The sequence below is a fragment of the Tasmannia lanceolata genome, unplaced genomic scaffold (genome assembly GCF_043159265.1).
Source record: "Tasmannia lanceolata isolate RefF3 unplaced genomic scaffold, GAP_Taslan_0.1 ptg000044l, whole genome shotgun sequence".
Taxonomy (NCBI): Eukaryota; Viridiplantae; Streptophyta; class Magnoliopsida; order Canellales; family Winteraceae; genus Tasmannia; species Tasmannia lanceolata.
This window is the reverse complement of record NW_027518721.1, coordinates 4158836-4184269: the sequence shown is the minus strand read 5'-3', so window position 1 is coordinate 4184269 and position 25434 is coordinate 4158836. Positions and strand designations below refer to the sequence as shown.

Genomic DNA, 25434 nt, shown 5'->3' with positions numbered 1-25434 from the left:
TATATATATATATATATATATATATATATATATATATGAGGAAAGTGTTTCTACTCGGTCCCCTAGATAAGCTTATCTACTCCTCCCTTTAAAAAAATACAGTGGGCCCACGCTGTTTGGATGATCCAAAGCATTCATTTGATAGGTCTTAACATAGATAGGGTGTGCCCAAAAAATCAGCACCAAAGGGTCATCCTAGCCCTTCGTTTTGTAGTGCCTTGTGGTGCCCAGAATGGACACATATAAACGTCCACGTTTATATGCGTCTATTTGGGACACGGTGTGCCCAACAAAACGAAGGGCTAGGATGACCCTTTGGTGCTGATTTTTTGGGCACACCCTATCTATGTTAAGACCTATCAAATGAATGCTTTGGATCATCCAAACAGCGTGGGCCCACTGTATTTTTTTAAAGGGAGGAGTAGATAAGCTTATCTAGGGGACCGAGTAGAAACACTTTCCTCATATATATATATATATATATATATATATATATATATAACATTAGGTGTCTGCTATATATATATATATAACATCAGGTGTCTGCCCCAATTGAGTAGGCTCCACAGTAGATGGGCTGAACTTCCACCTATTGGACAACAATAAGTGTTAACCATCTGATCAATGAATCTATTAATAGACTTCTTTACCATTGAAAATGTTGAAGAGTGAAGAGAAGAAGATAGGAGAAAAGAGTTGTGAGTGGGAGCTCCCCCTCACTAATGTATTTATATGAAAGGAGAAAATACAAAAAACACTACTATGCCCATAAGGCTAATACACCTACTTCTAACACTCCCCCTCAAGCTGGAATGTATATATTATACATTCCAAGCTTGTTACAATTGTCATTCAATTTAGCATTACTTAAGGGCTTAGTGAACACATCTGCAAGCTGGTCCATGGATCGAGTGAAGGAAACATGAATCTTGCCTCTATGTATTCTCTGGCGAATGAAGTGACAGTCAACATCTACGTGCTTGGTTCTCTCATGAAAGACAGGATTGGTGGCTATATAACTCGCAGCTTTATTATCACAATAAAGCCGAGCTGGAGAGGATGAAGGAAAACCAATCTCTGATAGTAGAGAACGTAACCAAATAAGCTCACCAATGGTATAAGACATGGCTCGATACTCTGCTTCGACACTGGACTTGGAAACTATGTCTTGTTTCTTACTCCTCCATGGTACTAATTGTCTCCCACAAAGGTACAATATCCAGTGGTGGATCTCCTATCTCGAGGGGATCCTACCCAATCTGCATCACAGAAGCCTTCCACCTTGATAAGCCCTTGCTTCTTGAATAGGAGACCTTTACCTGGCGCTCCTTTCAAGTAGCGAAGAATCTAAATCATCGCTGCCCAGTGTGAAATACGTGGAGAGCTCATATGTTGGCTGACAACAACAACAACAAATGATATATCTGGACGAGTGACTGTGAGATATATGAGCTTGCCCACCAGTCTCTTGTATCTGCTAGGGTCCTCTAATAAATCTCCTTCTTCTGGAAGAAGTTTCCCATTTGGGTCCATGGGAAAGGAAGCAGGTTTCACTCCAAGATGACATGTCTCCTCAAGAAGGTCCAGCACATATTTCCTCTGTGAAAGGGAGATGCCTCTAGTAGAATAGGCAACCTCAATGCCAAGAAAATACCTAAGACGACCCAGGTCTTTGGTTGAAAATTCTTTCTGCAAGAAGGTCTTCAGCTTTTGTATCCCCACTGAATCACTGCTTGTAATGATAATGTCATCAACATATACTATCAATAGCGCACAACCAGCAGCGGAGTGATAACTGAAGACGGAGTGATAACTGAAGACGGAGTGATCCACAGCACATTGCTTCATGCCAAAGCGCATGATAACATCACTAAACCGTCCAAACCAAGCTCTAGGGGACTGCTTGAGGCCATATATAGATCTCCTCAACCGACATACTGAGGATGACATTTCCCCCTAAGCAACATACCTAGGAAGTTGCTCCATATACACCTCATCAGTAAGCTCACCATGTAAAAGACATTCTTGACATCTAACTGGTGTAGATGCCACCTTTGGTTGACGGCAAGAGAAATAAGAACCCGAACTGCGGGGATCTTGGCAACAGGAGAGAAGGTCTCTTTATAATCAACTCCAAAAGTCTGTGTATAACCTTTGGCAACCAACCGCGCCTTAAGGCGCTCAGCCGTGCTGTCAGGTAAGTGTTTCACTACATAAACCCAGCGGCATCCCACTGGCCGAGCCCCAGGAGGAAGGGGAACCAAATTCCATTTATGATTGGCCTGATGGGCCTCCATCTCAAGATCCATAGCCGCACGCCAACCCTGATGATCAAGAGCAGCTGGCAAGGACTACGGCAAAGAAACAAACGACAAGGAAGACACAAAACCTTGAAACATAGGGGTGAGAGAGTCACAAGAAATAACAGATGAAATGTGATGAGCAGTATTGTGAGAGCGAGTACGAGAAGCAATGAGAGAATCAGGAGTAACTGTAGGAGAGGGAAGAATATGTACCTGAGAGGAGGAGGACGTGATCTCCTGCTGAGTGAGAGATGGCGCAGGCTGAGGATGGGCTCCAAACTTCGGCCGGCACTGATAGGTCTTCCGAGTAACTGGAGGGTTAATCACAGGGTCCTGTAAGGATGAAGGGGGCTCACACAGAGGGGTGAGCTCAGGGACCTGCAATGAAGGAGTAGGATATGGGAGGACGACACGAGGAAGAGATATATCCAAATCAAGAACGGCGTGACGATCCGCATGAGGAGTGACCAAATAAGACTCTGACTCGAGGAATGTAACATCGGCAGAGACAAAGGACGTGATCTCCAAAAAAAGAAGAAGGAGATGGTGGCTGGAAGTAGAAGAGGGAGGTGGTGGCTGGAGGTAGAAGAGGGGAGTTTAGGATTTTAAGGTTTAGGTTAGGTTAGGTTAGGGTTTGAGGGGTTTAGGTTTAGGTTAGGATTTTGGGGTTGAAGGGAGGGGAGGAGGATGGTGGTCCTCAATGGGTCCCTAGGGTAACCCTATGGCTCTGATACCATGTTGAAGAGTGGAGAAGAAGAAGATAGGGGAAAAGAGTTGTGAGTGGGAGCTCCCCCTCACTAATGTATTTATATGAAAGGAGAAAATACAAAAATACTACTATGCCCTTAAGGCTAATACATCTACTTCTAACAGAAAAAGTATGATCAATTGATTGTTGCTCGTTGAATAGAATACTTGATTCTTAACCTTGGCTATTTTTAGCTTGAACCGTCACCCTACTGATCGGACAGTTAGGGCTGTCTATTTGGTGTGACTTTTTAAGGCTGGGGCTCTTCCCACATTGGGTCCCACTGATGTATGCTTACGATCACTGTACAGTAGAGGGAAGATGAACTACCTGAAACACTGGTCGTCATTCTTGTTTACATTTGTTCCATTATGCCCCTTATTTTACATATGTTCTTATTTGATGTGTTCATTATGCAGCGAAGTGAAGCCTTCATGATATTACAAACACGTTTGAAAACCGTACCTTCGTATACTTTCAACGGTGAGCAATTAAGACAAACATCTTCAGAGAACCCATACTCACAGATTGTACCCATCACTGAGGATGGAGACGGGAGTCGGGTTCGGGGGAAAGCGCAGAATGGCATCAACTTTGCGTTGAGACTGCAACAGTTTGAGCAGATGCAGCGCCAACACCGAATGCATTCAAAATCAGAGTCATTGTTGCAGACCCGTAGCTCTACATCATCAAACTTCTCACAGGTTTACTAAATTTCTCTGTTAGTCACCAGCCAATCATATTTTATGTTCATAGTTTATGTTTTAATGTTTTTTGTGTTGCCAATATCTTCAATCACTCTATAATATTCCCAACCACAAATTCCATAGTTTATGATTAACATTGTGTGTTGCGGCCAATGTCTCCAATTACTCAATAACCCCCACAATCACAAATTCCACTTTTTATTGATCCATGGGCTCTTTTTTTTCACAGATTCATCCATCTAAATCCTGGTTGTTTCCTTCACTTGCTTGTCTAAACATCTGATATTTCTGATGTAATAATTTCTTCATGGCCGTAAATGCTTGTTTGGGACTTTAATGAAAGTGGAGGGGTTGACATGTTAATGTGCAGGAGGCGCAAAGGTCAGAAGGACCCCGTTGGCCTTCAACTGTGCCAGACATTAGCTGTTCCTCTTCAACATCGTCACGGGGAAGCCCGTGACAATCAAGACATTGACCTTGTTTGCATATTCTTGGCTCTTAGTTGGGCCCCAAATCACACTGATCACAGCATCTCCAAAGGGGGTGCGAATATGATGTTTTCGTGCACAAAGGAAGAGATTCAGTGACTGTAAAATTGTATTTCATATTGGTTGGTTGGTTTTGAATTCTGGAGGTTTAGGATCGTGGGAATTGGAGTTGAATTAGATAAGCTTGAGCAATTGCTGGGCTATTCTTTTCTTTCACAATCAAGGTCTGCTCATGTGGTTTTCGTATTTTTTCCTGGAAACCATATGGGCAAAAGGGGAATTTGGATGAGGGGATTCAGTTTGGTTGTATTGTTGTTCAGCTGTTCCTACAATCTCACTAAAGCATTCAGATAAGGTTTACATTGTAATATTGTAATCTTTGAAATTTTCTTTGCATACTGTTTCCAACTTTCCGCGCTGTTTGTAGCCCAAGGTATATCTGTTAAAGGGTGATATTGCGCTTTCTTGTTAATGAAACAAATCAATGAAACGGAATCAATTCAAATCTTATTGAGATCAAAATTCTTACTATTTCTAAGATTCATAGACCAAGTTTTGATTCAGTGGGATCTTTCATTCACATTTTTAAGAACTTTTTATGAAACTCTGAGTGATGAAATTCTCATGCCAGGTTTTACCATCAAGTATAACTTGAAAAGAACCAGATTCCATAAACAACATAGTAAAAGAGTGAAAGGAATATCTTATCGAGGTGACGCTTGGTAATATCTAGACAGAGAAGAAGGGTGACGAGATGGAAAATTTTGGGCTTATGTAATTTACATTATTAACAGCTTACGTTATCAATAATCTCTATTATTTACTACTGATGTGATTATAATAAGAAGAGATTAAAAATAGGCACCATTGCACTGATGATTTTGCCGTTCACCCATTAAGCCGCATCGCTGGCCAAGAATCCCACCAGAGGGTCTATCTTCAGGCCGGCCCAAAAGACCCATCAGGCCTTAGAGAGCCCACAACCGCCCATGACTAATGCATGCCGCATCCCTTTAAACAAAGGGATTTTTTTCAATAAATCTATAATCCATAAAATATCTTCTAATTAGTCATTAAGAGCTACATATTATTGGATTTCGTCCCCAGCTCAATTGGTCAAGGCTTTGTTCTTCAACTACGCGGTTGAGGTTCAATTCTAGCTTAGCTAAAAAACATTACATACTGCCTAATAAGTTAAGATTTAAGTATTATTTTTAATACATTCTTTAGAAAGGATTTTGTTTACTCTCATTTCCTACTTTTAAACCTTAATATTTTATGAAGTTGGTAAAAAATGTTAATTAAGCTCCGTTTCTTTCGATGTAAAATTTGTTTTATGTTCATTTTTACAATGTAAAACAAATTTAACATCCCTTATTTTTATTTTTTTTTGAAAATTAATTTAACATCCATTTTTACGTTAAAAGAAATGGACCTATAAAAAAACCTTCTACACCTCGGGGATTACTGATGATCTTATCAGCTGCATGTATAGGTCTCCATTTCACACACACACACACACAAACGTCTATTATAGGCCTAACAGAGGCTCAAGAAAATGCCTAAAGAGTGGGCAACATTCCAAATATTCATCGAGACTGTAGGAGTTTATAAAAGATTCTTGTAGTATCTTAGTAGAGACATGTATAGAGATCCTAGAAGCTTCTAGAAGGGTCCTAGGTTGTTGGATGATTTTCAAATGACAAAATCAAGAGCATGAGGCCTCCTATTTTCAAAGCACCTCCAAATCTCTGAAACCTTCAAGTGTAGTAAGCATTCTTGCTTGAGAGAAATACATGGCATTCTTTCTACTTGTCTCAGCTCTCATGTTGGAATTGGAGTTCCATTTGGAGAATATGGATCAGATATCACCTGTCACATTATATTGGTTGTTAGAACTGAATTGTTTCCTAATGAACTGAATGCAACTCATTATGAGAAAAAGTAAAGATGCATTTACCTTACAAGGATATTCTTTCCTCCGGCAGAATGGATTGGTAAAAGTAGTTTGAGGGCTGCTACAAATTCAAAAGCAGCAGTATTGGAAACATACTTATCTGAGTTCCTTGATAACAAGAGAAGATAACTGTGTGATTAAGAGAGTAAGATTTCACTATCATTGTTATTTTTTTTTTTCTTTTTTTGAGAGGTAATAAAAATTCACTTAAAGGGCCGAGATGAAGATTTCAGTCATTGTTGCAGCTTGTTCTGTGCTAGAACCATCCCAGTTCCATGCTGGAAGCTCCCGGGGGGGCGATTAAAAGGATTTGAAAGTGTCTGCAAATTTGGAAGACGGAAAAAATTGGTTATTTAAAAAATCAAAGACCAAAATGCAAATAAAAAGCAATCTAAATCTAGAAATATGATCCCTGTGATCACATAAAAGAAAGTGCAACTGGGTCTTTGCTGATCCCATGCTTCACTCTGTAAATCCATCCTGATCCTCCGATCATTTAGTTCAAATGGAAAATGGATTACAACACAATCAGATTATTACCATCTCTGGAGGAAAAACCGACAATTTCATAAAATATTACCCTCCATATATGTTCTGCAATAAATCTTTTCTATGGAATCCGTCGAGTCTGAGATTAAACAGTTCAGTTTAGAGCAACAGAAACTAATATAGCTGCTGAAATGCTAGACTAGCTTGAATTGTAGAAAGCCTTTGTAAAACGAATTAAAGCTCGTCTACCCTATTCACAATCCATAATCCAATAAAAAAATATAGATCATAGGTTGCTAAAAATAAGAGATTCAAGTATAGAAGCATTGGGCACAATATCCCTGCAACTAAAGAAAAAAAAAGGGTCCAATATGAATGCAGTTGACGTTCTTTGAGACCTAGAATCAGGGAAAGTAAGTCTGAAAGAGGCAATAGTTCAAACTACATTTTTTTTATTGCACATTACTTGCATATACATAAAGCTACATTGAATTCCAATTCTTAACCATTGTCCTAATGATTAAGAACTCTCAAATAGGAACAACAAACCCACCTATTATTACTGGCTCAAACCAAAGACTCATTATATTTACAATAGCTACAACCAGCCTTTTGCATGCTTTATATTTGTTACTATATAATTACAGAGCATATATCTTCTCATGGTCAGAGTTATAATCATCAGGATCTGAAAATCCAGAATATGCCCATGAAAAAGATTTGCTACCATTCGTCCTTCTAATACGTCTCTGAGAATCATCACCTAGCTTGAAATATTGCCGAAAAACAAAGTAACACATGCAAGCCATGGTCCCAACCATGATGGGCCCACCAACGGCCGTGATCGTAATTGCCATCCATGAGGCCTGATGTCCCACAACCACAAAAGCCAATGAAAGAAAGGCCCCACAAATACAAAGACACGCGGTCCACAAGAGCTTATTCACAACTGAAACCACTTGTTTCTGAGCATTGGTGTCCCACGCAACCAAAGTGATCTGAACCACAACAACAGCAAGGGATATAAACAATGCAGTGGCATTCAAGAGGCAAAACACACGAAACCCCATCTTATCGGCTATATAGGCTTTGCCGGAATCTCTTTTATCTTGAACATATTGACCTGGTAAATTGAATATAGCCATGAAAGCAACCGAGGCGATCAAAACGGCCACAACAGTTACTGAGTTGGTGGTATTTTGAACGGCTTCTCTGTGTAATTTCCGTAGGTCTTTGGCGATCCCTGTTACCCGTTTGTTGGTCTTTTCGTTCTGTAGGACTTGGGTTCGGACCTCGTGCTTTATATCGCTCACGGTTCTTGTTAGCTCCATTGATTCATCTGCTCGACCCACATTTCTGGCATTCATAGCACCAGCTTCTTCTAGAGCTTCCTTAATTTCGAATGCAGAGTCTCCATATGGGATTTTTTCTGCCAAATCCATTGCCGTTTGATTCTGATTATTCACAGCGTTGACTTCAACAGATTTATAGCTTAACAGAAGTATTACCATCTGAAAGAAAAGAATAGATTTAGTAACCTCTGATACAATAAGAATAAAATAGTAAATGGCATCACAAAAATTCGAAAAAAAAAATCAAAATAAAAGTCGGCACAGACGCAGATTATGAACCCTATTTATTTCCACAACAGCTATTCTTACAAGTAACTAATGAAGTAAATGATCAACAAACAAAAGATATTGGATGTAAGAAAACCAAGGTTTAACACTCAAAACTAAGCTGTAACTTGACTCAATTGGTGCTCGAAATGTCCAGTTGATACTCAACCAAGTATTTGATCAAGTTGATTTGAGATTTTTTAGGCCTTGGGTAAATAAGTAAAAATTCTCACAAACTACAAAGAAAATATTGAAAAGAAAGACTATTGCTACACGAATATGTGAATAAATCATGAATGTCATAACTCCACACTAAATGGCCACTGAATCAGTTAGCTGGTTAAAAAATAAAACAGCTCTGGTCTTACAAAGTTGCCTAAAATGTTGAAAAGAGGAGAGTATTGCTACACTAATAAGTGAATAAAGCATGGCCATTCAAAAAAGATGCGAATAAAGCATGCATGTCCCAACTTTACACTGAGGCCTGGTTTGGATTGCAGGAATTTTTTGGAAAAGAAACGAAAGGAAAAAAATATAAAAAATGTCCAACTTTTTTTTACACACCAATAAAGTTAACTTGAACCAACCCTATTTAATTTTTATTTAGAGGGGCTTCCAATTTCTCATTATATCCCTCTAAATTAACCATGATCATATTATTCACCTCTAAATTGTGGAAAGAAAAAAAAAATCATGGGAAAACTGTTTCCGTTAGAAATGGTTTTCTTGCAATCTAAAAATGGCCTAAATGGCCACTTAATCAGTTAGCTGGTTAAAAACATAAATACCTCTCGGTCTTAGATCTCAAATTCAATGCCTATTAGTCATGGCAGATGAGCCATATTTAAGTGTTTCAGACTTGTGATACCACAATCTAGAATTCAATTATTCCATTTGCATGGAACATTCAAATATTAGAATTTAGATAAGTAAAAGACCCCCCAAAAAAACTCAGAAAATGAATGAGATAAATTGCTTCCCACTTCCAATTTTCACTCCACAGGTTTAGTTATAGAGATAGTTAAAAAGAAATAATAAGGGAACAAACAAGAGCATGCAAATAAATAAATGAAATTTCCGTAGAAACATGCAATGTCAACTAACTTTGACATCTAGCAATAGAAAAAAAATACCTGTGAACGCCATTTTCTTGTGGCCATATGCAAAGCTGTGTTTCCTTTCTTGTCTCGTGCATTGAGTATGGAAAGATCAGTAAGTAATAACTCCTCTACTACATCTGGATTCTTACCTTTTACAGCCATATGAAGTGCTGTCTGGCCCTTCTTATCTTTGATGGAAACCATTTCAGGATCTCTGTCTAAAAGTGCTTTTACCATTCGATGGTTATCATTTCTAGCAACTACGTGAAGTGCGGTTTTCCCATTTTTTCTTACTATCCTTGCTGCACTTTCATCTGCGTCTAATATGGCATTAACTACATCCAAATGATCCTGGATAGCAGCTGAATAAAGGGCACTAGTGTTTGATTTGTCATCACACGACTTAGAAAGTGTGGGCCAGAGCCTCAAAAGTTCTTTCACAATACCTGCATGTAAATATTGATCAGCAGTTCACATGACGCATCCTATAAAGTTATTTTGAAAACATTAGCACGGCAATTAAAGTAGCTGTATTAAGCTTTAAGAAATTCATTGTAAGAGCTGGCAAATGCCTCTCCGGGCCAATGGCAGTCCTGAAAGAATCTAGCTATGAAATTATTTTAATTTTAAATATTTTCTTATGAATGCAAGGATTGAATCCTGGACACTAACATTGCACACTTGGGGTCATCACACTAGGACAATGGCTCAGCCCTGCCCTGTTATCATATTTCCTGTAGGATGTTATGACTTATGACTAAAGCAACTTAAAATATGTACACAAGAACATGAATATTATTCAACTTGGTTCAGTACAGGTAAGAGGTGATCTGAGACACATTAAAGACTTGATTTACAGAAAAGAAAAATAAAAAATAAACGAAAGGGGGAATGATTCCAAACTTGCTAGACACTTTCAAACCGGTAAATGACCCAAAAATGAAAACTTACCTTCTTCTTTTTTTTGAATGGTAAAAAAAAAAACTTAACTTAACTTTATAGATTCTTTTTCTTTCTGTCTTTTTTTCTTTTTTGAAAATGCAACTTTATAGATTCTAACAATGGTTTTGGCTTTTAAGAAGTTTGCTTTAGCATTTTACATCCAAGGACACCTCCATTATATCTTAGAAAATTAAGGATTTGGGACCTAATACCCTGGGTCCCCAAATCAGGCCAATAACCTTCTCCCCCTACCTACTCGTGCTCAAGTCCCCTCCAAACCACCAACTGTAAATTTGCCCCACTCACTCCTTTTATTAAGTAAAATCCAAATTTCTGTTAAGATGCATTACATCTTCTAAAATCTAGATATTTAGACGTCATCCGCAAAGAAGCAGGGTGTTCCTACTCAACCAACATATTTGTTGAGTGAAATACCCTAAACGGAGTACATATTTAATAAATGAACCATGTCGAGCAACTTGATAGAATGTTGGCCCTAGGTAAGGCAGCCCAAGAGAGGGGATGAGAATTGGGATTTAAAAACTTTTGTTCTCTTAGAAATAATTCAATTAAACCATTAAAAAAATGATTCAATTAAAACTTCAAACAAATTTAGAACTTGAGTACTATGAAGATAAAATTAAATGCACACAAATAAAAGTAAAGAGATGGACTAAGAAGAAGTGCGCCAAATTTATAGTGATTCGACCAAATCCCGGCCTATATCCACTCGCACGAGATGTCTCCTTCCATGGCTTCACTATCCTGGTCTTCGTACGGGTGAAGACCAAACTGTTTACAATCCAAGTTTTATCCACAAGTTTGCCGAGGTTGATCCGGTGCCTCTCCACCAAGTCCCGAAGCTTTATCCCCAAGCTTCGTCTTCTAGAGGTTAATACAGTGCCTCTCCACCAATTACATTAAAAGAAAAACCAAAGCAATCCACTCACAAGGATGGTACACAATTGAAGCTCAAACAATCTCTCAAAATGATATACAACCGAAATCCTAGCCTAATCCCTCAAATGATCTAACAAATAATGGCACAAGGGTGTTAAACACATTGCATAACGGTCAAAGATAGCCAATGAGTGTTGCATATTAGTTTGGGAACCATAGAACCCCTCTTATAGAGGTTTGGCCGTTATGGGCTTCCAATGACTAGAACGAAGGCTTCCGCAGAGGTCCTTTTTTGGACTGATCAGCCAGACAGAGCTCTGTGGACAGAGTTCCGTGCAAGGATTCTGGATTTTTCTGTTTTGCTTAGTTAACTTCAAAAATTCATATCTCCCTTGTTTCTTATTGGATTTCGACGTTCTTGTGCATTCCAGAAATCTAAGAGAGTCTACTTTCTGTTAAAAATAATTTCAAAATGTTTTGAAGCCTCCAAAAATCAATTATCCTTATTTTAGATAAGCCCTGGTGTCATTAACCACAAATACTTTTTTTTTTTAATGGCATCATTAACCACAAATACTATTGATGGACTAGTTCATAACTCTAACTAAGACTTGGACACTTCAAATCTTCACTCGAGTCTTCAATTTGATCTTCTCCAAGTCTTCAAATCTTCTCTTCATCTCCTTCCTTTGGCCCATTTGATCTTCAAATCAATCAGTGCCTTTGTCCAAGCGTCACTTTTGGCTCCAATGATTTCCAATTTGGTCCGTGCCTTGCTTGCTTGAAATTAACCTAAAACAAACATTCTTAAATGCATTGCAAGTAGTATCATAAATATTATTAAAGATCATATTGAGTTTGGAGTCGTCAAAACGTGACTTGAGAAAGTTACCAAGGCAGAAACCTTGGGCTAACACAACTTGATCCCTCACCCAGGTGCAAGAGCTTCAGCCTAAATACGTGATAATTTGGTTTCATTCTGTCACAAGGGTTGATCTATCTTAAACAAGCTTTTGGGTGGTGGGTCAAAGAATCCATTAGCCACTTGCATATTGTTCAACATTTGGTAACAATGAAAAGACTATATAGCAAGATTAGAGCTGAGAAATCAAATAATGCTTGACTGAATGGCTTAAGATCCCTATAAAGGTTACCATTAAAAAAAAGGTCCCTATATAGGTTTTGAGTCAATGAAGAAACAAATAGGCGGTTGCCTATGTGAGAACCTTAGAAGAATGTTGCTGGGTTTGCTGCCCCGTCCACTTGTAAAAATCTTAGGTTCATGTGGAACCATGATAGAACTGAAGAAAATGAGGAAAATTAGATATGTTCTTCCTTGTACGAGAAAAATATTCCTACTCAAACCTCCAAGCTTAACCCTTTTATTGACGTTTGAGACAACAAAAGAAGAAATCAGACAGACTGCCCCCTCAAATGGTCCTAAAGAGAAAATGCCCAAGCTCTCTCAAAGAACAACAGAAGAACCAATGCTGAATGTAACCAAAAAAAAGCATATATACACCAGCAAATTGTAAGACAAGGACTCTGGTGTCCAGACTAACTATCAGCTAATGTAAGAGAAATAGAGCACTCCATGCAGACCATGTTCACTCGATTAGAGGAGCTCTTGCTAATGATACATGTAGCATGTTTCTTGACATTTCCTTACAATCGCACAGTTGAACATGATTATGGCTGTAGCTCTACTCTAACTTGTACATGTTTCAAATTTCTACTTAGACTCATTACCTTAGAAAATTTGACAAGTCTATCATCATTACTGTTGGAAATTGACTAGTATCCCGAAATTTTTGTAGCGAGATGAAATCAATGAGTGTCGAAGGCTACAAAACACAAAAATCATTCCCAAGTTTCAAAATCAAATTTCTGAAACAAACAATACAAAGAAATATAGACAGACTTTTCGATTCCTTAGACTAGGGATGCAATCTTTATCATATTGAAAAATCAATCAATACTTATATAATAGATACTATTCCAGTTCTCGTCTCAAACAGACTTTTCTAATAAAATTTGAACTAGAACCCTAATTCTCTAAACTTCAACAAACCAAACTGAAATTCACACATCAAATAGCACAGGAATGGAGATGTTAGCTGCTGCATTGTAAATCTAAAACCAATAATTACTAATAAAAGTTCCATTTCAAAAAAAAATTACTAATAAAAGCGAAAATGAAAGAATTTTCGATTCCTTAGATCAGGGATGCAATCTCTATCATTATGAGATTTTATCTATTGCATTGTAAATCTGCAACCAATCTATACTACTCTCAAAGCAGAAACAAATTTTGGATAAAATTTCAAAGAAATCAAGGATTTCCTCATCAGAGAAGCTGAAAATTTTGAACTAGAACCCTAATTTTTTTTTTTTTTTTGAATGGTAACTAGAACCCTAATTCTCTAAACTTCAATAAATCAAACCAAATCTTACAAATCAAATCACAGAGGAATGGAGATTTTATCTATTGCATCGTAAATCATCAACCAGTAACTGATAAAGGGGAAAACAACTTAGGGATTGAAATTTCAAAGAAATTAAGGATTTCCTCATCAGAGGAGCTGAAATTTTTTGAACTATAACCCTAATTCTCTAAACTTCAATAAATCAAACAAAATCTTACACATCAAATCTCAGATGAATGGAGATTTTATCTATTGCATCATAAATCATCAACCAGTAACTAATAAAGGCGAAAACAAGTTAGGGATTGAAATTTCAAAGAAATTAAGGATTTGTGCATCGGATGAGCTGAAAAATCTCACCGGAATTCCCACGCTTCGCGGCGGCCTGTAACGCATTGATTCCGAGATTCGACTTGATTTCCACAATCTCAAGATCACAGAACTTGATCAAGTAGCTAAATACCTCCTCCAAATTGTTATCGGCAGCCACATAGATCGCAGTCTCTCCTGCATCGTTCTGCAAAGACATCAAAGAAGAGAGAGAAGATCGGTCTTCGCTTTCTTCCTTAGATCCTTCAAGGATGCTCTTAACAGCGGCGAGATCACCTGATCGGACGGCGGAGAAGAAGGTCTGGTGAGAAAGGAGTCGGAGAGGCCGTGGATCCATAGAGAGAGAGAGAGAGTTAGGGTTAGGGTTAGGGTTTTGTTTTGCCTTTCTTCTATCTTGCGCCTTGAAGCAGAGAGTAAACTAGGTTTAGGGTTTCTACTTTCAGTCATCATTTCATTTTTAGTGAGATTTGACTGATAGCTTTACTTTAGATATGAGGACTACGTCAAATAGAAAATCCGTCGATTGCATTTTAAAATGACGGTATTGCCCTTAGTTTTTCGTCTAATAACCCTGTTTTGTTTTTATGCTTACCCAATAATTCAAGGCAAATGTTATCAGCACTACCTTATTTTGATGAGGGCACTCCTCACTTTATTAAAAGTAAGGTATGGCCCCCACCATAGGATGATCCAAACCGTCCATTAGATGAGCCACAGCCTAAATAGGTTGTGCCCCAAAAATCATTTCCATAGGTTGATCCTAGCCGTCCGATCTATGGGGGTTAGGATCAATTCTCTAACATTCAAATTGGAGGGTTAGGATCAACCTATGGAAATGATTTTTGAGGGCTGCCCATCTAATGGACGGTTTGGATCATCCTATGGTGCAGGTCATACCGTACTTTTAATAAAGTGAGAGTGCCCTCATCATAATACAGTAGTGCTGATAATCATTCAACTCTTCGTCAACAGTCACACACAGTCTGAAGTTTATTAATTGGTCAATACGCACAGAAATTAAGAGGCATGACCCTTTTCGATAATTCATTGAAGATTGGGGAGATTTTAGTAATTTCGAATTTTAAATGGTGGGACCAATTCTTTTGATTTTCTTCTTGGCAACGTCCTGCTCATTGACTTCAAAGCCTCAAGTTTACGGTTTACTCCAGAAGGCGCAGCCCGGCCTTTATCTTTTGATATTTTGGGCCCACCATAATTGACGACTTTTGATCACATCCGTTGATCTTAATCGAAAACTATAACTTTGGCTACATGTCGTTGATTACACCGTGATGAGATTATCTTAAGTCCTAGATCAAGATCAACGGTCTAGATTTTCCATACATGCACCTTATGCCAATGTAGGTCTAAAAAATTATCCTTTTGCCATTGATGATAAAAGTGACTTTCTTCGTGTTGGCCATTGGCAGTTGTAAGGCATAATGATTCAATGAAGCACTTGGATCTCCATTCACTCTGGCCCACCACCGGCAATAATTACCAATGTGCCATGTGTTTGGGGAGCCTCAAAAGGTTAGGGCTAGGGTAAGGTACGAGAGGTGGGTCCCTTGATTTAAGACTCCTATGGCTATGGTGGCTCCAACTTAGTGGCCCATTGGGAATGTGACAACATATAAAAATTTTGAAATAAAGACAAGGTGTATTGGGAATTGATATATTTACCGAGAATTGTACTAAAACAAGAGTTTTAACTTAGGGAGATGATAAATTCGCACCCCTTGTAGGATGATTCGCACCCCCTTGAACTTGAACGTGAATTGACATCGAAAGGGGTAAAAAAACGTCAAAAAAGTGTCAGACTTTAACGCTTTTTGACGTCAATTCACAAAAAAAGGAGTAATAGCTGCTCACTTCATAAGAAAAAGGATTTCAAATATCAACAACTCGGCTTTTCTTTGTTGAATCGAATGAGGATTGATGGATCAAGTGCCTAGAATCATCCAATCAAGATGGTCTCAATGCCATTTACATGGCCGAACAGTAGTCTTTCAAATTATTTAACGAGCATAAAAGTGACTTTCTTGTAATTATGCATTTCCATTAGGGGTGCAAGTTTGGCCCTGTCAGCCCTGTCCCGCCCTGAGCCCGAACAGGACCAGGGCTGGATTTTCCAACCCTGAGGGCGGGTCAGGGTTCATTTTTTTAGACCCTGACTCAGGTCGGATCGGGTTCTGGGTTAATGCCTCAGGTACTCTGACCCAGCCCGACCCTAAGTTTTCTATTATAGAATTGAACCATCTATACATGTTTCTTTTGCTAATGTTTTCTATTATCTTGGATTGGTGTTTCTTTAGATTATTGTTATTAATTGTCTCTGTTGCCCGTCATGTTGTTGAATTCATATTGTCTTATTTTGTTCCCTTTCTCTATTTATTGATCATTTTGTTCTATATGATAAGTGGTTGCTTTATTTTTGGCACTCTTAACAGGTATTTGCACTAGGGCCCAATCAGGGCGAATCAGGGCGGGCCATGGGTTGAGGTTTTTCGGCCCTGACTCAGGGTCAGGGCCGAGATAATGGGATCCAGGGTTGGGCTAGGGTTTTGAAAAACCCGACCCTACCCGACCCTGTTGCAGCCCTAATTTCCATACATTCTCAAACCAGACATATCGGGCCCTACTTTTGCCTACTTTACTGCCACGTTTTGTGTTTGCCAAGGAAAGCTAAAGTATTAATGTTTTTTTAATCCTTTATCTTATGCATAGGTGGTGGAAGAAATTTACTCCTGGGGGCTACCAATGGTTGTCTGTTAGAGATCTGATAATCTCTGAAGTATAGATCTGAGATGGGAAAATTCAAGAGACAAAGAAGAAGAAGAAGAGTTTTGGGTGGGAAAATAGAGAGAGAGAGATACAAGAAATGAATTATATCATTCGTTGATCTCTTCTGGTAGTATGCCCTGTTTATAAGAGCCAATCACTACCAGTTTGTTACAGCTGACATATGCCTTTACAACCAATCACGTGTTGACAAATAGAGCTAAATGGAAATGATCAATCACTACTATTTACTAGTTATTAACCAGCTAATTATCCACATAATCTCTCATCCAAAAGGGTTGACGTTTGACCCTTGCTTCCTTGTTATGTCCTTGTTCTGGAATAGATGGTCCCACTGGATCGGTACCAGGTAGATCCATTGTCAATAGTTGATCTGGAGTGCTATCAATGCCGACCCCTTGAAAACGAACCTTGTCCTCAAGGTTTAGATCGGGGTAGTCCAGCTGCAATGCCTGGATATCCTCCCAGGAAGTATCTTCAGGTAAGAGTCCATGCCATTGTACCATTACCTGTTGAATGGGTTTGTCATCTTTGAGAACAATCCTAGTTCCAACAATTGCCAAAGGGGAGATGACTGGTTGATTGTTGACACTAGCGGAAGGTAAGTTATAGACGATCGGTGTAATCGGTCCATAATATGGCTTGACCAAGGAAATGTGGAAGACATGATGGATTTTGCTATCAGTCAGTAGCTTTAATTTATAGGCAATGTTCCCCACCTTGGACTCAATTTCATAGGGCCCATAAAACCGTTGGCTGAGTTTTTGAGAAGTCCGGGTGACAAGAGACTGTTGTATGTATGGTTGGAGCTTCAAAAGAACCCAACTTCCTACCTGTAGTTCCTTATCACGACGCTTTTTATCTGAGATGGATTCATCCTTGCTTGGGCTTGCAAAAAATTGGTCTTGAGTCGATGCAGAATGGCATCTCGTTGGACCAATTCCTCATCAACGGCCTCCATTGGAGATGACCCATGAATGTATGATGGAAGTGTCGGTGGCAACCTCCCATAGACAGCTTCAAAGGGTGTCATTTTAGATGCAGTGTGGAATGAAATATTGTAGGAATACTCAGCCCACAATAAGCCATTGTTTAGGATTTTCTTGTGAAAAGGCATGCAAATACTGCTCGAGACATCTGTTCAACACCTCTGATTGCCCATCTGTTTGTGGGTGGTAGGCATACGACATATTCAATGTTGTGCCACTTAGTTGCCATAGTTCCAACCAGAGTTTACTAATGAAGATGGTCTCTATCTGACACAATAGACTTGGGTATTCCATGGAGTTTGACAACTATATTAGTAAACAACCTTGCCACTTTAACAGCATTGAAAGTTGAGGGAAGAGCACCAAAATGGGCATACTTTGAGAGTCGATCAATGACGATTAAGATAAATGTGAAGCCGTTTGAAATTGGCAACCCTGTGATGAAGTCCATGGCAACATCTGAAATATTCAAGAGGGGGGGGGGGGATGAATTGATTTTAACACTAAATTATGCCTTTTGAAAATTTAAGAATTGAACTTAATTTGATTTATCTTTTCTTGATTAGATTTTTTGGTTAGTGCAAATAAGTTTAAACAAAATGAAATGCCAAACCAAAAAGAAATGAAAGTGCAAGAACAAGAAAGAACACACCGATATATAGTGGTTCGGGCAAAGCCCTACTCCACTCTTCTTAAGATCGTCCTTAAGGTTTTCCACTATTGTGAGACCTCCACGATGCCCGGCTCCGAGGCGATTACACTTCCAAGGGATATTAAATAAGGATGCCCTTACACCTTTACACCGACTCTCCTTCTTCGCTGAGTTCTAAGCGATGCTCCCTAGGGTATTAAGGTAGGATGCCCTAGCCACCTTTATAAGAAATAGAAGTTGAATAGCTTGGCTTCTCTTGAAAGCTTGATGCACTTTGTAGTCCCTTGATTGCTCTTGAATAGTGGTTGCAAGTGAAAGCTCTAAATCCAAACTCAAAAGATTTGCAAGTTGCAAGGCAAGTTTGGGGAAAAACAAATTCTTAAGCTCAAATGGGTTGCAAGTGTGTTTGAAGGCTTAAGGAAGTTTTTCAAATGTTCAAGAGAGGAAAATAATCCTCTTGATTGAGTATATATAGCTTCTCCTCAAAATATGACCGTTTTGGGGTGGTAATATCAAAAATCACAAATTAATTCAAATCCCAACGGCTCTTTTCTCAGCTGTCGCGAGGTTCTCGGAGCTCCGAGAACCATTCTCGGAGCTCCGAGACAAATTCTCGGAGTTCCGAGAGAACGGCCAGAAGAAGAAAAAATTCTACTAGACCATTTCTCGGAGTTCCGAGAAGCCTAAAAATCAGCAGACTCTTTATTTTTATTGCTTGTTTGATTTTTGGGCTTTTGGAACTCAATTCCTATGACAAATTTGGAATGTTTATGAGGGTCCCAACATGTTGGTCCACCACATAACCATTCACTAAACTATTTTAGTTCTTAAGTGTTTTCGAAAACTCTTTTGAAAAACCTTGCCTTGACTTATAAATATGAAGAGAGAGGATGTACAATGATACCTATGTAACCTTCAACTTCTCTTTAGTCTTGGTCTTCAATTGATCTTCCATCTTGTGTATGCTTGCTTGAGAGATGATATGAGCTCCACTTAGCTCCTTTGACTCTTGTGTTGGTACGTCTTCAAGCATGACCATGTAGTGTGTTGGTTTATTCAATGATCAATCCTATCTTAAACACAACACTTCAAGGCAAATTGATTAGTATTCAATAACACAATCAATTATGTTTAGAATAATCAAAACAAGATAGGAGAGTAGACCCTTGGGCTTACAATCTCCCCCTTTTTTATGATGACAAACAAAATTGATTATGGGGTGTGTGTGGAGTGACATAGTAGGCAAGTGAATGCTGGAACTCCCCCTCAATATATGCACACAGATAAATGATAACAATTAAAAAACATATGGTGCATATAGTTAATTGAATAGATAATCAATTTCAAACTTCTCCCCCTTTTCTCATCGACAGAAAGGGTGAACTAAAATATACAGCAATTTAGGAGTAAATGAAGATTGAGTTAGGACTCCCCCTAGATTAATGCTTATGGTATAAAAATATTTAGCCAAGTAATCCACATATACCTGTTCATGATCGAGATGTTGGCATATGTCAAATTGTTAGGTATTTTTTATTAAAGTGAAGGTACCTCTCCATCTTAGAGAACTAAGAAGGCTAAGAGTACAAATTGAGTGATTTTTAAGATTAATATTTGACATCTCATTCATGCAGATATTACCAAACAAGGATGATATATATAAATACTATATAGATAAGCTGGTGAAAGGCACAAAGTATTTATTTGGCAATTTCTTTGACTTGATCCGCACTCCAAATGTTTAAGGCACTTCAGATATAACAAATTCTATCATCACTAAGGGGTTTTGTAAAAATATCCGACAATTGTTCTTCAGTGTTGATATATTTTAAGCAAATATCCCCTTTTTGTGAGTGATCTCTAATGAAGTGGTGCCTAATATCAATATGTTTTGTTCTAGAGTGTTGTATGGGGTTCTTTGTTAAGCTTATAACATTAGTATTATCATATTGTATGAGAATATTTTCCATTTTAATTTCATAGTCCATCAATGTGCTTTTCATCCATAGGACTTGTGCACAGCAAGCTCCAGCTGCCACATATTCTGCTTCTGTTGTGGACAGAGCTACTGAATTTTGTTTCTTGCTAAACCATGAAACAAGTGATTTTTTTCAAGAATTGACAAGTCCCACTAGTGCTTTTCCTATCCACTCTACATCCAGCAAAGTCTGCATCTGAATATCTAATGAGAGTGAAGGCAGTGGATCTTTCATACCATAGTCCCAGACTTTGGGTTCCTCTTAAGTACTTTAAGATCTTCTTTACTATCGATAGGTGAGACTCCTTTGGATCCGATTGAAATCGAGCACAGAGACAGATAGTAAACATAATGTTTGGTCTGCTGGCTGTCAAATAGAGTAAGCTACCTATCATACCCCTATACATCTTTTGGTCCACAGATTTGCCAAATTCATCATTTTCTAGCTTAGCAGTTGTACTCATGGGAATTCTTGATATCTTACTGCTATGCATGCCATACTTCTTTAATAACTCATTTGTATATTTTTCTTGATTTATAAATATCCCATTTTGGTATTGTTTAATTTGGAGTCCTAAGAAGTAGGTTAACTCACCCATCATGCTCATTTCAAATTCATTTTTCATTAGAGTTGCAAATTCGTCACATATTTTTTGATTAGTTGAGCCACAGATGGTGTCATCCACATAGATTTGGACAAGGAGGATATCTTGATTTTCTCTTTGGATAAATAAGGTTTTATCCACCTTTCCCATTTCAAAATCTTTTTCCACTAGAAAAGTGCAAAGCCTCTCATACCAAGCTCTAGGAGCTTGCTTCAATCCATATAAAGCTTTATCAAGCCTGAAGACATGATTTGGATGTTTGAAGTGTTCAAAACTTGGAGGTTGCTCAACATACACTTCCTCTTGGATATAGCCATTTAGGAAGGCACTTTTGACATCCATTTGATACAGTTTAAATCCTTTATGAGATGCATATGCCAAGAGTATCCTAATAGCTTCCATATTGGCAACAGGAGCAAATGTCTCATCATAGTCTATTCCTTCCTCCTGATTGTACCCTTGGGCTACAAGCCTAGCTTTATTTCTAGTGATAATTTCATTTTCATCCAATTCGTTTCTATACACCCATCTCGTGCCAATGATTGGATGATCACTAGGTCTAGGCACTAGCCTCCACACCTTGTTCCTTTCGAATTGACTCAACTCTTCTTGCATAGCCATCAACCAATATTCATCTTTTTCTACTTCCTCACTAGGTAAAGTATTACTTGTAGATGCATGGGGATGAACATTTGTTTTAGGTAAGAGATGTTCAATAGGTTCATCCTCATCGTGTGGCATTTCTTGAGGTGTTGGCTCTCTCTCATCAAATGTCACATGCATGGATTCTTCTACAACTAGAGTTCTTCTATTAAATACTCTATATGCCTTGCTATGTGAAGAATATCCTAAGAATATGCCATCATCCGACTTCTTATCAAATTTGTGTAAATTATCTTTAATGTTTAAGATGAAGCATTTACAGCCAAACACTCTAAAATAACTTATATTTGGTTTCAAGTTTTTCCAAAGGTCATAAGGTGTTTTCTTAGAAATTGGCCTTATATATACCCTATTTATGATATAGCAAGCGGTGCTAACCGCCTCCGCCCAAAAAAATCCAGGGAGATCATTTTCATGCAACATAGTTCTAGCCGTTTCTTGGAGGGTTCGGTTCTTTCTTTCTACAACCCCATTTTGTTGAGGTGTCCTAGGTGCCGAAAAATTGTGTTTGATGCCATGTTCATTACAGTAAGTGTCAAAATGTACATTTTTAAATTCCGTTCAATGGTCACTCCTAATGTAAGATATGGCAATACCTTTTTCATTTTGTATTTGATTACACAATTTAAGAAAATTTTCATAGGTTTCATCTTTATGTGCTAAAAATATGACCCATGTAAATCGTGAGTAGTCATCCACAACTACAAACACGTACCTTTTTCCACCTAGGCTACTTGTCTTCATTGGTTCAAAAAGATCCATATGAAGTAGTTGCAAGGGGTAGGTGGTTGAAATCATATTTTTAGGGGCAAATGAGCTTTTTAATTGTTTTCCTAATTGACAAGTTCTACAAATGTGATCTTTGGTGTATTTGAACTTAGGCAATCCTCTAACAATTTCTTTTGAGGAGAGGGTCGAAATGAGATCCATTCCGGCATGACCCAACCTCCTATGCCACAACCAAGAATCTTCACTAATGACATTAAGACATTGGAAGATTTTTGGTATTTTTAAAAGGGTTAAATAATTTATTTACAAAGTTTGGCTGGACTTGGGATAAAGATCCCAAGCTGCACTACGTACCTCGTGAAAGAGGATCAAGCCAACGTAGTTCGAAACGAACTTTCCTAACTAAAACCTAACACTTCAAATGATTTAACGGTTTTAATGTTTTTCAAATGTTTTTGATATTTTTAAAGTTTTCCAATGTTTTTGAGTTTCAAATTTCTAATGTTTTTGAATTTTAAAATATTCAATTTTTTTTTTTTGGATTTTAAAAATATTCCAATGCTTTTGGATCTTAAAATGATTTCACTCTTACAGGGAACATGCAAGTAACACCACAAACTAGGGCAAAGCCCTAAATCTAAAGGGGAAACCCCAAACAGGCAACTAGCGTCTCAAAGAGACAAACCACAACAAGAAAGTTAGTGTCCCAAGAAGAGAGAAAATAATCTAAGATCCCAAGCAGGGAAGGCTCTAATAAGACTGAGTTAGTCTCTAATCAAAGCGAAGTAATGACAACTCTAAAGGAGAAACTCCGGACTAATAACATTAGGGAGGGAGTACAAATGAGTCAGAGACTCTCTAATAACACTGCCAAGTCAAAGACTCGCCTTAAAGGAGGAGGTCACTCTAACATGAGGCTAGGTAAGCCTCCTAAAGGGGAAACTCTCTATATGAGACAAGGCTTGTCTCTGAGACACAAATGACGCAAACATCTGATGAGACTGGGCGAGTCTCCTATATACAAAGGAGGGGTATGCTACTTGGACTGAGCAAGTCCCCTAAGGATGGGCTTGGGCTAGCGCCTTCATCGCCCCATTCTAAGAGATAATGGGATGTAGTGATCCATTCAACTCAATAAATTAAGCATGCAACAATTATAGTAACAAATTTCAATTAATATTAAGATGTTAATAAATGCTTTTCTGTTAATATAAGCCCATTCAATCTTTCTAACAAACATCATAGAGGCATGCATATAGAGGACAGGAACATTCAATGACCATTATTGGAGCAAAAATCTAATAATTGGAATCCAAGACAAGACAGATGAGCCAAGAGTTAATCTCATTATCAATACATGATGGCGAGAATGTCAGTAACCTGAACCTAAAAAATGAAATGCACACAGAACCAATCTGCCTCTCCAATGAAGTTAAATGTAAATGCTCATAAAGAAGAGATGTAGCAATTGTGACACCATACGAAACATGTAACAAGTAAGAATTTCATCTTTGAGTAAGTGAAAGAGAATAACAAACAATAACTTCCTACAAGCTACTTCCAAACAAAAGAAATGACAGGGAAAAGAGATCTGTCTCACTTCAATTAGATTGATCGACACAAGAGCAGTAGCCACAGTCGTGCACAATATTTCTTATTCTAAAGCTTCTCTAACATTTAAACATGAGATTCACAAAGAATTTCAGCCCATTTTTCTGAACACATAACTACATAATTAAGGGCAGTAGGACATTTTATTTTAAAATTCAGAGAATCAAGTGAATAGCATCCATACCAACCAAAATAACTCCAACTGAACCTGATAGAGTCATTCTTATCTAGAAATTAATACACATCAAGGGATCATGAATAACAATACAGGGTATGCTTATCTCATTTTTCTTCATTCAAACCAAGAAAAATAAATGGTTCCACCAACAGTTGATGTTCCCTTAACCCTAAGAAATAATATCCAAACCACATACCCAGACACATCAACAAGAAAAACTCAGTTAACAATGATGAAGGGGCAATCAACAAGAAATATCAGCATATTCAAATCCGCGGTTGAGTGAGGGATACCATGAAACAGGCCTCTTGAATTAAACTAGTTACCATCAAGACATTTACCAATCATCATCATTAGAATACTCAAGGGTTAACATCCATTTCCAAACTACAACCAACCACAATTAACAAAAAGGCCCAGAACATAATATAGCATTCAAACAAGATGAACAGAGTAATTACTCACCTGAATCAGAAATGAGATGAGCTAGAAAATTGAAGAAGCAAAGCACACCTTCTGAACCAATCAAGCTATCGATTCGACCCTCCTCCCTTCAATAAATGATCGTGATGGCGGCGAAGAGATCAGATCCAAGGTGTTTTTCTTTGAATTGGTTAAGGCTCCAAATATCAGGTAAGTGGTGGTTGGATTTGGGTTTCCATGACCTTAGACTAAAAGGAGAAATGAAGAGAGTTCGGGTGGAATGAGAGTGGAGATAGGGCTAAAAATAGGGTATGGTGGTTGAGATGGGTTTTAATGGCTGAGGAGGTTTCAATGGAATGGGGATAAAAAGGGAGGTCTGAGGAGATGATGGGGATGGCTGGTGGAGGTAAAATGAAATGGTTTTGGTGGTGGCAAGGTCTAGAGTGGTTTTAATGGAGGCAAAGGGCATGGGATTGGTGGCTATGGGCGGCAAGGTGGTGGAGATCAAGGAGGTTGAGATGGGTTTGGTGGCTGTAAACAGGGGTTTAAGAAGAGGGTTTCGAAGGTTGTGAAGATGAAAAGATGAAGATGATTGTGGAAGAGGGTTAGGTGATGGAGGAATTGCATATGGTTGTGGGTGGAGGTGGCACGACCGGAGAAGATGAGGGAGATGGCCGGAGGTGGAAAAGAAGAAGAAAATGGGTGGTGGTGGGTTTCAAATGGGGATTTTGGGTAGAAAATGAGATGGGTTCGAAGAGGGGTTTGGGTTTTGCAGAGGAGAAAAGGGAAAAATGA

At 38.3% G+C, this 25434-nt stretch overlaps 2 protein-coding genes across 3 annotated transcripts in view; one reads left to right on the top strand and one right to left on the bottom strand.

Annotated features, from left to right (window-relative positions):
- Positions 1 to 4786, top strand: part of LOC143863590 (protein VAC14 homolog) — a 34744-nt gene extending 29958 nt beyond the window's left edge. For both annotated transcript variants that reach the window (XM_077374304.1, XM_077374303.1), the window contains 2 exons: positions 3471 to 3755; positions 4129 to 4786. In XM_077374304.1, the coding sequence (XP_077230419.1) occupies positions 3471 to 3755; positions 4129 to 4218 (375 nt within the window). In that variant the 3' untranslated portion in view covers positions 4219 to 4786. The remainder of the gene's footprint in view (positions 1 to 3470; positions 3756 to 4128) is intronic.
- A 2338-nt stretch (positions 4787 to 7124) lies between these two features.
- LOC143863573 (Ankyrin repeat family protein) lies at positions 7125 to 14477 on the bottom strand. Its single transcript, XM_077374283.1, has 3 exons — positions 14040 to 14477; positions 9445 to 9857; positions 7125 to 8203 (listed from the first exon to the last, which is right to left on the bottom strand). The coding sequence occupies exons 1-3, from the start codon at positions 14344 to 14346 to the stop codon at positions 7334 to 7336; spliced, it is 1590 nt and encodes a 529-aa protein (XP_077230398.1). The 5' UTR covers positions 14347 to 14477; the 3' UTR covers positions 7125 to 7333.
- Positions 14478 to 25434: the final 10957 nt, after the last annotated feature.

Bases quoted from the DNA above. Each gene is read 5' to 3' on its own strand.
- LOC143863573 (XM_077374283.1), bottom strand. From the start codon at position 14,346: ATGGATCCACGGCCTCTCCGACTCCTTTCTCACCAGACCTTCTTCTCC. The intron at 9,858-14,039 runs GTGAGATTTTTC...ATTTACATGCAG, and splicing joins CGCGAAGCGTGGGAATTCCG to GTATTGTGAAAGAACTTTTG. The intron at 8,204-9,444 runs GTATTTTTTTTC...CTTTTCTTTCAG, and splicing joins CAAGAAAATGGCGTTCACAG to ATGGTAATACTTCTGTTAAG.